This window comes from Centruroides vittatus, unplaced genomic scaffold (assembly GCF_030686945.1).
Source record: "Centruroides vittatus isolate TY-2023 unplaced genomic scaffold, ASM3068694v2 contig_10, whole genome shotgun sequence".
NCBI classification, from domain to species: domain Eukaryota; kingdom Metazoa; phylum Arthropoda; class Arachnida; order Scorpiones; family Buthidae; genus Centruroides; species Centruroides vittatus.
Window position 1 is genome coordinate 435,805 of NW_027120658.1, and position 13,058 is coordinate 448,862.

Here is a 13,058-nt window from a genome sequence, read left to right on the forward strand (position 1 = left end):
TAAATTCTTAAATTAAAAAAAGAAAAATGGAATTTAAAAAATTTGTCTTAAAGATGCAGTAAAATATTATATTGGAATTTTATTCTTAAATGACACATTTTAGCTAATAATTGTAAACTTTTTAAAAATTTAATTGTAAGAAATATTTTAAATGCTTAAATTTTGAATTTGTTCTTTTGATACTTAAGATAACAAATACTATCTTAATTTTAAAATGTTATTTATTGCAACATTTCTGATTAATTCTTCTGAAAACAAAAATATACTTAAAGAGAATACTTCTCAATTTCTTTTAAAAAATCAATAACGACTTCTTAAAAGAAATTGAGAATCATTGAAGAAGTTAAAATTGATTAAAAATGCTTAGTTATCTGTTTTAGTTATTTCTAAATATTTTTTGTGATATAATTCATGAAATTTTAAAATTTGTTATTTACATGTATTCAAAGTGCTCTATTTAAATTTATATAATTCCAGAATATTTTTGTTTTCTTCAAAATTATATCTGTACATCATAAAGGCAGTAAGGGACCACTAAAAATATGTATTAAAAGAATATCATTTTAGAAAATCTGATTATATATTCACACACATGAAAACATATTTTAATATTCTGTAGATGTAATAATGTGATGCTACTATTTAAGACATAAAAATCAATGTACTTACTTTGCTTCTTAATGCATTAACTGTTTCAGCTGATCCTGGTAAAGCATCATTTCCATCCCATAAAACACCTGAAACATTTCATTAAGTAGCTATTCAAACTATAACAGTTAAAAACATCTTAAAATGTACAGTTTCTTGCTCTATGTTCAATTATATAAATAAGGATTCATTATTTATTAAATAAACAACAACTTATATGTAATGATTTGTTAAATGTCATTGTAAGCAAATATATCAAAACAAACTGTCTCGTTTGTTTAACAGAACATTCTGTAACTACAATGACCCCGAAAGGTTTTTAACATTTTATAACAGACATGATACTCGAATTGTAAATAAATGCATCTGATTTAAATAAATTGTAATTTTAAGTCTTCACCCATTTGAATATCGAAATTGGAACATTTAAAGCAAATTTTAAGTATTTAATTTTGTTATTTTTGCTCCAAGTAATTAATTAATGAATAATTTTGTTGATTCATACCATTTACAACATTTGTCAAAGGAATGATATCCATTTTTATCTAAACTTTTCCACCAACAAAACTACCACTCGAATTAAAAAGCCCTCTTAACCTGCTGTCGAGTGAGTCTAGAAAGTAAGTCAAATAACTTGTTTCTAATCACTGTCTACATTGTGGCAAGCAAGAAACGCTGCAATGAAATTTTTCTGAACTGCGGTCTACCCAATCTGTAAACCGCCGTCGGCCTCTAAACGTTGTCTCTGCAATCGGCTGTAGAACTTTATACAACACATATTGACCAAAACCCCTGGTCATCAAGGATGCATGTGGGAAGCTGTTAGCCAATGAACAGGAAGTTTCCAAAAGATGGACAGAATATTTCTAGGATCTTCTGAACTGTCCAGACCCCATTCCTCCCAAAACACACTGTCCAACCAGAAGTTAAAGAACCTACTCAGAGTGAAGTTCAGGTCATCATACAAAATCTCCATAATCACAAAGCTGCAAGGACTTACAATATCAAACCCAAGCTCATCAAATATGGTGGACAGCAGCTTGCAAAGACAATCCATAATCTGATTCTGCAAATCTAGAGACAGGAAAGAATGCCAGTGGAATGGAAGGAAGCAGGCATAATCCCCATCCATAAGAAAGGAAATAAAATGGACTATAAAAACTACAGGGGGATCTCCTTACTCCAGCTGTCAAAGATCCTGTAATCTCTAGTTATAAGAAGATTGATTCCATGCATGGAAGGAATTGTGGGTGAATATCAAACTGGTTTCAAAAAAATAGAGCCACAACCAATCAAATCTTCCGAAGATGAGTTGTTTAACTTGAATATATTAAGGTATTTTTGAATTTTTCTGTACTCCTAAAGCAGTGTAGAATCATTTGCTTGCAAATCCATAGGAGTTTTATGTACGTTAACTATTTGCTTGTAAATTGTACTTGTTAAAGAATGTGTTTTGATAACATTCTTTTTGCTTCCTATTGCAATATAGATGAAATAAGTTACTTTTACCATAATTAAACAAGAGTGATGTATTATTTGTCTTTTTATTGATATATTCATCTTTTAATAAAACTAAACATAAATAATAATAATAGATTTAAACATTTTTTCAGATTTAGGTGAATTTATTTTCATGTAAGCATTTCTAATAGCTTGAGATGACTAATTGAAATATTGAATCTTCTTAATTACATAAATAAGTGCTTAAGTTTCATTAAAAAGAAAAATTGCATTTTCCTGTAATGTTTCATTTTTGCATTGAAAACATTTCTATTAAATATTTGTGAAAGAAGGCAATTTAAAAGTATCACTTTTATTATGAGAATAAAAATAAAATTCAAATAAAAGTTTGGTAGTTCTTTGATGTTTTAATAAAATTTCCTACAATAATATAATAATCTCTATTTAATTTCTCTCAATCAACAATTTCATCCTTATACTTATTTGTAAATATTATGAAATTTTTCATAAGCAAAGCGATGCAGGATAATTTAATCAGATATTCCTCTCACATAATTTTAAACTTTCAAAAATTTATTTAGTACATCAGAACTGCAGATTACAACATAACAATTACATCTAACAATTTTTGTAATCACAATTTCAAACTCTTGAATACAGGCTAGGTCTACCTAATGAAACAGCTTTCCATCATCGATTTATTATTAAATGATGGAAAATAACTTAATGTTTCATTATCTAATTTCATTACAATAGTTAAAAATGGCCTATCTGTTTGAAAAGTAATTTGGAATTACGAAAGATGAAATATATTCATTTTATTTGTTCTTACCATCACCATGTTATTTCATATTATACTAATTATTTAAAAAACAAATTTCACAAGAAAATCATTAAAAATTTACAACAGGTTAATTGAAAAAAAAAAAAATACAGGGATTCTTCATATTTCTTCACCTCATAATATTTTTTTAACAATTATCGTCCAGCTATTTTCTACCTTTGTTACTAGTTTTATTAATCATTATTTGTTTGCCTCCAAGAACAAGAAATTACAACCAGCTTTTCGAGAATGCCACAGGAGGTTAATAGTACTTCGAATCACTCGTTTTCTTTAAGGTAATTTGCCAATAGGTGTTAAATGATCCAAACACCCAGTAAAAGTAGGAATGACATATTTTTGTTTTTATAGACTTTATTACAATGCAATTTTTTTAAAGACCTTTTCCATTTTTTGCACAAAATATACGAGAATGAATAATTTTCTAATCACAGAAATAAGAAATTTAAGAATTAGAAACCATATCAAAATTAATTCAACTACTCAAAACTGAGTAATTGCTTTCTCGTAGTCTCTTCTCGCCAGATATCGGTTATATGTGTGGTGTTTATCGTATCAAAATAATTCTAAACTTCAAATAACACACGACATATTTAAAATTGATAAACCGCGACCACACGAGAAAACATTAGTTTAAATTATTCCCAAACATTCCATATACCAAACAGAAAATTTCTATTTGTGTATAAATAATAAATATACCTTCCAATTATTGAGAATTTTTTTACTATTATTTAATAATGCATTAAAACTTTAGTAAAAGGAAGTGCAAAAGGAAAGACTTAAGTTTTCTAGACTTTGTCCTTGACTTTGTAGTGTTCCTTTTTTGTTTAAATAAAAGCTTGTTAACTAGAGAAGTGTGTGTTAGAGGTTCCGACATCAAATTTCAACACTCTTACTTAAATTTCTGTATAGAAGACTTTCAAAGAGAAAGTCTTCTTTCCTTTACTAAAGTTAGAAGTGTTTTAATTAATAAAGTTTGTTAAGATTATATTAACTTTCCATTAATGAAAATTTTTAAATACCGGAAAAACCTAGGTTATTTATAAAACAAAGTATATAAAATTATTCGGTTAATGTAACCCTTGGTGCCAAGATGGCGGCTCGTCTCTGATTCCAGCAAGGAAACAGTAGGATGCACGTTCTAACCTATTCTAATAAATTACCATAATTATTAACAACCAAATTATTAGAATAGGTTGGGTTAGGATAGGAATGAGAGACGAGCCGCCATCTTGGCACCAAGGGTTACATTATCCAATTATTCCTTTAGTACATTTACAACTTGCATTATATATTTTTATTTAAAGGTAATTAAATGCATTAAAAACTAATGAAACTATTCCAAGATTTAAAAGAAACTTATACTGTTAAAGACTTATACCAGAACCTTATTTACCCTATTAAAGAGGTAAAATTCGTACTTTAGTGTATATATCATAAACGCTTAATCGATTATTTTACGATTAAAATGTTAAAATTTATCAATAAGCACGTTACAGCTACGTAAAGTAAATATACCGTCACAGTCTGTCAGAATATAATCAAATTTATCAAAAAATCCATCTTCTATTAAATTTCTGTCTAGAAGCCGGCAAGCCATGCTCGTGCACCGTCGGTTATCTTTACTCGCACTTTTGCGTATTTCCGGTAGTAGCGGAATGGAAAGAAAAATTTAAGTAAACCGATCCTCCCTACTTTTAACCAACCCACATCCGGTTTATTATTCGACATCGTCTTAAATATTTAACTTGTTATATTATTTATTATAAACATTTTAACAGATTTATAAACAAATTTAATTAATTCAATTTTTTCGTGTACATTATTTAATGTTTAATGTTTCCACGCTCTTTTGTCTTCGTTTCTCGTCGGCAAAATTGAATTAAAATTAACTCGGCGATTATAAGAGTAATCATATTTATAATTACAATTCTTCCACTGAAAATTCGAAAAATTCCGTATTACTATTGACGGAATTAAGAATTTTCTTAGTCAAAATATCTCTACTAGATGGTGCTGAAAACCATAATGCCGTCCAGCTATGGAACCGTAATTTTTAAAATACGATTTCACTTTCGTCATTTATATTTGAATTATTCTTATTATTCGTGTTATTCCGTTTTTGAAATATTATTATTATGTACTAGAAAATTATATTTATTTATTGAAAAAGTTTCATATAAACTCGATCCATTAGCGCCCGCGTCATAAATTTAAATGAATTTTAAGTCGGAATGATTTAAAGAAATCTTTTTCAACTTTTTTGAAAACTCAATTAGGTTTGAATGGCGTAATAAATTATTAAATATTTATTAAAGGCTTGTAGGATTGATGGGATCAGGCGGCGTAACGCATGGCCGAAATGCTAACGGGTTGACTCCCGAGCGACTGTCTACGGAAATTGGAATTTAGTTATTAGACACGTGAAGAAAATCCGGTAAACTCCACCTGGCCGTCCCGTTGATCGGGCCGTAAGCCCATTCTACAATTTGCTAGAGCCAATCCAAATATGGTCGTTTGAGCCGAACCTGTGTTGGGTATAGGAGAATGCTATCTTAGTCCGGAGAGAGGAAAGAGTAAAAACAAAGTACTGTACTGGGCGATGTGCACAAATGAGTCACTAGCGCGAGTGTTACAACCATCAATTAAGTCGGTGTAATAAAAATGCCAAATGTTTAAGTTCTCATTTACAGAATGACAGTACAGTATCGAGAGTCACGGCAGTGATTCCTTGTCAAGAAAAAAGTCATCGACCGACTATATATTTACAGCAGATAAGTCAAACTCATCTAAACAACGAATCAATTAATGCGACTGGTAAGATACACGCGAGCCACATCATGTTTACAAATTTTCTTAAAATTATAATTTGAAGTGAGAATGGTGCAGGAATATAAACAGGGCAATTAAAACACATTACGTAGTTCAGTCAATTCAACTCAATAATATATAATTGCTATAGTATTGCTTTTATTTAAACATTTATTTTATTTAATGTACCGTACATATTTATAAAGCTAAAATTAATTATTTTTACCCGAAACTTGCCAGCGCTTTCTTCCTCCTACTAGTTTTCCAATGTCCGGATTCAAAAACTGAGAACAAACAATCATCATTATAGCAGATAGATGTTTATCGGTTAATCTTCGTAAGTCGTTTTATTTAATTTCATGCATAAAAATAATTGCTCGCATGAGTATATACTAAAGCACAAAATTTGTGCAGCAAACTTTTTAATTTCCTGGTATTTTTTACCTAAATAGGAATATACAGTAGGGCATCGATTATCCGATCCCCGATTAACCGACTTATCGGTTAACCGACCGCGTTCTAGTCGGCAAATTCAAATGTCCGCTAGTGATGTGGCGCTACAATATTTGGTTGTCTTGCTACTTTAATATTATTTTTGTTAAAGTTTTGCATGTTTTAGCTGGCAGCACCGGCTCGACCATGAAAGAGAGGCTAGTATTTAAAGCAGGCCAAATACACTATACTAATAATGTATTTTTTTATACTTTTCGGTTATCCGACTTTTCAGTTATCCGACCAACCCCAGTCCCCAATTAAGTCGGATAATCGATGGTCTACTGTACTTTGGGAGTTCCTAGTTCTCAATATTTGTCTTTTAAAACGATTTAGCGCCACAGTTGTTACAGAAAGCTTACATTTTTTTTTTTTTTTTTTTTTTTTTTAATGCTCCATACGGCATCAAAAATATCTTCACCAGTTGTTCCGTGAAGAGGGATAATTTTCAACAACTTGTGCAACATCTCTTACATCCGCGCTTTCATCAATCGCAATCGAAAAGCATCGGACTTTGATAGATCCTATCTGTAGTTGTGAACTGGCATCATCTGCCATTTCCGTAATTCTGTCTGCCACCGTATTTCTTAATACAGTAATGAGATATCTCGAATTGCCTGTAACTTTTCTGAACAGACAAATTTGGCAGCTCTTATCATACAGTTTGATTAAAGAACCATCGGTGAATGATTTTGAATGTTTTGCTCATTTCGTAACTGGCTCTTGTTACTGATTCATTACTTTTCGTGAATTTTGTAAGCACTCGTTGCTGGCTACTAAATGAATTCTTCATTGTTTTTAAATTTTCTTCTATTTTTCCTTCTGAGGACGAAAATTGTTCTTCGTGATTAGTGCTTTAAATGTCGCTTAATGCTGTATTCTTTAGCAACACTAATTGTTTTTTTTTTTTTTGCAAATTAAGCACGCAATTTTATTGTTCACTTCCGTACAAAAATAGTTCAGCTCCCAGCTTTCTTGAAATTTTCTTCCGTCAACATTAATCTTTCGTTTTTTATTTAGCGTTGAAAGTGATATTTTCTGTATAAAATTAGGGTTTGAATTTAAATTTTAAAAATTTAAATAACTGCAACTATATATATTTATATTTTTAAAAAATAAGTTATACAGTCAAACCTGTTTTTATGCGGGGGATAGGGACCGCATTAAAAAAAACGCATTAAAAAAAATCTCACGAAACTTCACGAATGGCTGTAAATAATAGTTTTCGCGACACAATTAAAAAATATTTTTTTAATGCGGTCAACAGAGACCGCATAAAAAAGTCTCACATAGAAAATAACTCAAAACCGTACGAAATAGAATTTATTGACAACAGATGTCAGCACTTGACTGCATCGTCTGGTCTATCGTCTGTTTTACATATTTTTGTCCAGGTGGTGTTTTGTTGACTTAAAAAGTAAATTATTTCATTTTTCGCATATTCATGCAATAATATTACTATAATAAGTGCATTTATGCTATAATAAGTTTATTTAGCTATAATAAGTCAACGTAAGACATGACGAATCGCACGAGACTAGTCGCCAACTATACCGCACAAATTAAAAATTCGCATTAAAAAAATCGCACAAATAAAAATCGCACATAAAAAGAGCGCATAAAAACAGGTTTGACTGTATAGCAAAACAAACTATAAATCTTTAACATGCCGATTGGGACAAAGAAACTAGCGCAAATGCCTTTTGTTAAAAATTCGAAGAAAATACGGTTACGCATCTCGACTGTGGCGGCTGTGCCTACCCGCCGTATATGGCTCTGCAAGAGAAAAGATGACTTTTTAGCGAGTTTTGAAGCTTGGCATCTCTAGATTGAAATTGACTTTGAATGAGAAGCTTGGCATCTCTAGATTGAAATTGATTTAAGTTACTGATGAGGTGTGTAATCTAGTCCCTCACAGTTGACCAGTGCATCATAGTGTGAGAACCGGAGGGGGTAAAAGCTGCGGGCTTTGACCCCACTTATCGGCACAAATCGGCGAGATCTGTCACGAGGTCAGTGGATGGCTGTAGGAGGGCTGAAGTGAGTGGGGAGGGGGTGAGCAAGTGACCCGATGTCCGGAATAACAGGTTTTAACATAAATAAACATTTAATAAACTAAACTAAGATACAGGAGGTTAAATACAAAATATAAGTTCCGAATAGGAGTTCCAAGATGCACCGCGCGTAACAATCTATGTGCGGGAGGTTCGAACCAGGGCCGGATTATCGAATAGGCAAAGTAGGCAAATGTCTAGGGCCCGTAATTCGGAGGGGGCCCGGCTCCATTAGCCATTGCCTAAAAAAAAAAGGCCAACAGCCATCCGTGCGTCAGAAGTAATTTCTCCCACGAGATCTCTCGCACCATCTACAAATATTCCTAGGGCCGCCTCTCATAGTAATACTGATGTATGATTATGATTCATTTTCTAAATTTATACTTATACGTCGCGACATCGCATATTCGATGTAGCGTTCAAGTTGCTCGAGTGCGAAGTTATTACAATTCAATTGTGTTTTATAAAACAGTTAAAAAGGGTGACACTACGGTGTGACTTGGGGTGACACCACGATATCTGCACCGGGTGTCACCCATGCTAGCTACGCTAATGTCACAATATATAAGATTTGTTTAGAAGCAACTTATTTAAATAGGGCCCGCTAGAGGCTTAATCCGGCGCTGGTTCGAACCGTATACAAAGCACTATAAACTAGGATAACCTACGAGACACGAGACAGGAGGATAAATACTCGTATGTTATCGCTATAAAGCGCGTAACGAGCTAGACTATATTGCGAATCGTTATGTTATGAGACCCTACATCTAGCTTACAACTATTCCCCGAGAGAGAGTTTACACAGTTAAACGAATACCTCTTAAGTCCCGATCTCTTCCTATGGGAAGTTAGTGAGACATCCCCTAGATCGGCTGAGTTGACCGGTGGCGCTTATGGCGGGGTCGTCTGGCGGATCCTGTAGAGTCTGGCGGGAGTTCTGCTTGTGGGTTGGACGCCGCCGTAACATATGACAGTCGACGTCTTCGGTAGCGTCCTCGGTTTCTGTCCGCCTTGTCGATGTTCGCCCTGTCGATGTCCGCCTCGTCGATGTCCGCTCTTTGTTGCCGTCCGCCCGGAGACCGATATCGAACCCCTTTTTATATCCGTTTGGACGGAGGCTGACTCATATATCAGGTGATGGAAGGGGTTAAAAGATCGCTTTGTGACTAGTGATTGTTTGGGTTAGTGAGACGCAATTCGAACGTTTTCTCACGCATTATTACCTTATAAGGTGTTCATTCCTCCTTTTATATCGATTTTGTTTTCGACACTGTTTCACATAAAACACGTAGTTAATTAACAATAAACTTTATTCTCTATCGGATACAACTGACTGGAGTGACGACTGCACAAGAACTCCCCTCCCAGACAACGAAAGTATGTAGGAATTTTCACCCTTGACCTGACACTCAGATCAAGTTACAACACCTCCCAACAAAAGGGAAAAGTTTAGATGACTGATAACTGTTTAGATTTAATTCGATCTCTCACCGACTCATCGATGAAAATCATCGAGTGAGACGTGTATCATTCTCGACCTTTCTGACCTCGGGAAAATAAGTGAAAGCATTTAATAATTAATTCAAATAATTAATAATTTCTCCAAGCCCTGGTATTTTCACAATAGCATATGACATATAACTTCATAACAACGACGCGATGATTATGTGAGGGTATAGAAAGTACGAATGAGTCGACACGGAGAACTTTAGTGATTTCTTCGATGGGAAAAATTGATAACAAGCGTGCTTGATAGGCAGACGCTTAGAAGGGGGAATCCATTTATCTCAATAGGGACTGGATAAAGACACCTATCCAAATTAACAAGATAACTCTTTAATTTTCCTTGGAACATACAATACATCCAGGGAAACACACAGGAACGTACGGAGCCCGACAATCCAATCTACTGAATAGCGTTAACACACAATTCTCCTGACAAATAATATGTTACAAATTCCCGTAACGAGCAGACATAGAACGTACCGACAATGAGTTTAAAGTGTACAGTATCTCTTCTTTTATTTCTCATCGGACAGGAAACAGTTCGAAAACGAAATCGGGTGTACTATAGATTACTCCCTATGGAATTTCAGGACTTTGATTGTATACTTGAACTCAGGGGACCGAGACGAGTTCAACGGTACCCTATTTTTGGACCGGAGACGAAAAATAAAAAAGTGATCACACTTTTTAAGTTACCATACTTTTTTAATGCTCTCATGCAGACGGCACCGTAGTTGCTAGTATTGCCCAAGGTCCTAGAATATTGAGTATTGCCATCTTGCGGTAACGGGTAAAGTCAGCAAACCGTGACGTCGGACTACGGTCATCTCCCGGAGCGTTAAACACGCGATACGAGAGCGGAGAGAGCGACGCGACTTCCGATCATCGCACGATCGCCATTTCGGTTAATGTTACTTATGGCAGCGAACATGGCGGCCCGACTGACCTCTCGTATGGGCGCCACCACACGCCGCCATGTGCTAAACTAGTGATCGATTCACGGTAGTTCTTGAACAAAGTAAAAAAAGGGGGAAACGTCTACTAAAGGCAATTTTAACGGCAAGCGACGGGACTCCCGATTGCGATAGCGAGGCCGACTTAGCGGAGAGCGACGTGACTCCCTATCATCGCGCGATCGCCGGAAAAAAGTATGATAACTTTTGTATTTTTCGTCTCCGGTCCAAAAGTAGAGTATCGTTGAACTCGTCTCGGTCTCCTGAGTTCAGATATATACCCAAACACACGAAATTCCATAGGGAGTAATCTATAGTATACCCACGAAATCTTCCCGCTAACCTGGTTGCACAGTCTTTAATTTCTCGCTTCCCGACTAATTCCACACGCACTTTCACACACCACCACTACTTCGTTTCTCTGTCTTCGTCTTCTCTCTATTTCCATTCTAACTTCTCCCCGAGACACACCCTCCAATAAATCTCCCACCCTCGGTTACACACCCAGATTTACACAACTCCTCTCCACCGAGTCGGACCTACCACGTGGCGAAGGGGGAAACTGGAAAAGACGTAAGGCACAATTACTTGCTCTTTTCAAGTGTACTATAGATTACCATCATGGAATTTTGGGACTTTGAGTATATATTTGAACTCGGGGGACCGAGACGAGTTCAACGGTACCCTACTTTTGGTCCGGAAGCAAAAAATAAGAAAGTTATCATAATTTTTTCGGCGATCGCGCATTGATCGGGAGTCGCGTCGGCTCTCTCCGCTGCCACCTTTTCCGCCCTCGGCCTACGGCCTCTTATAGCCGTATGGTTTAACAGGCAGTCCGGCAAGTCGGCCATATACTACTTCCATATATACTACCTTCAACAAAGGCAGATGTTGATCCACGAGCACACCAATCGTCTACAGTTCGAGTTAAGTCCTTTTTGCACACCCTCGCGCTCGTCGACCTCGGAGGCTACGGCTCCTCAATCTCGCTATCGCTCGCGGTCGGCTCGTAGTACTAGCCGACTGCGCTATCGCGATCGGGAGTCGCGATGCTTGAACAAAAGGAAAAAAAAGGAACTGGCGTTCGACTGTTCGTGTTTCCGTCGGACTCCCCCCGAGAGGGGAGCCGCCGGCAAGCCGCCGATTGTTTAACGTCACTAGTTATTGATTCACGGTAGTTCTTGAACAAAAGAAAAAAAAGGAAGTGGCATTCGACTGTTCGTGCAATTTCTTGCATTTCAGAGTGCTTTTTTAAAATTTGTTTGCAGACTTTACCGCGAGATGGCAGCACTAGCAACTACGGCGCCGTCTGCATGAGAGCATTAAAAAAGTATAACTTAAAAACTATGATAACTTTCTTATTTTTCGTCTCCGGTCCAAAAGTAGGGTATCGTTGAACTCGTCTCGGTCCCCTCAGTTCAGATGTATACTCAAAGTCCCAAAATTTCATAGGTGGTAATCTATAGCATCCCCCTATTTTTTCGTAACACGTTGTTCTATATTTCATTTTATTGCAGAGCATCGTGGCCCACGGCCACGAAAAATCACATCGGGGGCCGCTAGCTTTTTTTTTTTTTCTTTTTTTTTAACTCTTTCCGCCCTGTGGGCACTAAGAGGGCCTCTTTTAGTAGGCCCATTATGGGTTCGGCCAGGCCCACAATGGGGCGACCGGGTGGTGAGGGACGGGGCCCGACATATCCGAACGGACCACCCCCGAAAAATTCCTGGGGATTATTCGACCCGTTCGGATTCGATCCCGGGTCCCCCAGAGCGGTAGGCTACCAACTTTAACGCTCGGCCATCCGGCCGTCGGGGCCGCTAGTTTGACACCCCACCAACAAAACAATGATTTTGTTGCCAGAATAAGTATGTACTGTACACGAAAATACAGAAAACGTTTTGTTTTTAAATATTGTTATATAGAATTTGTTAATTGTTTTTGACATTGACTTGTTACTTGAAACATGAATTTTATTGTCTTTTACCCCGTTTATTGCGCATTTGTAGTTTTCCAAAAATATACAAGTTTTTCTCTCCGACGATATAAATTTAAAAGTACCAAGAAGAAAGTGAAAATTATAGTTTACAGAAAAAAAATTCACATTGATACTACCAGGATTCGAATCACCAACCTCACCACTAACAAACCGACAAGCCACCACGAAGCCATAAGCTCTGCAAACGATGGCAATTCTAAAAGTTTTAAGAAATTTGCAATTTTCTCCTTTACTTTTGAGTATTGCGCCTTACTACTCGGCACATGTCAGTCGTTGGGAATGCACTATAAGC

General features: G+C 35.7%; 1 protein-coding gene across 2 annotated transcripts in view; it reads right to left on the reverse strand.

Annotated features, from left to right (window-relative positions):
* LOC136968727 (uncharacterized protein KIAA0930 homolog) overlaps positions 1-4,583 on the reverse strand; it is a 112,746-nt gene extending 108,163 nt beyond the window's left edge. The window contains exons 1-2 of one of the 2 annotated variants that reach the window (XM_067262825.1): positions 4,472-4,583; positions 670-737 (exon numbers count right to left, since the gene is read on the reverse strand). In XM_067262825.1, the coding sequence (XP_067118926.1) occupies positions 670-737; positions 4,472-4,553 (150 nt within the window). In that variant the 5' untranslated portion in view covers positions 4,554-4,583. The remainder of the gene's footprint in view (positions 1-669; positions 738-4,471) is intronic. The other variant, XM_067262775.1, reaches the window with a different exon arrangement.
* Positions 4,584-13,058: the final 8,475 nt, after the last annotated feature.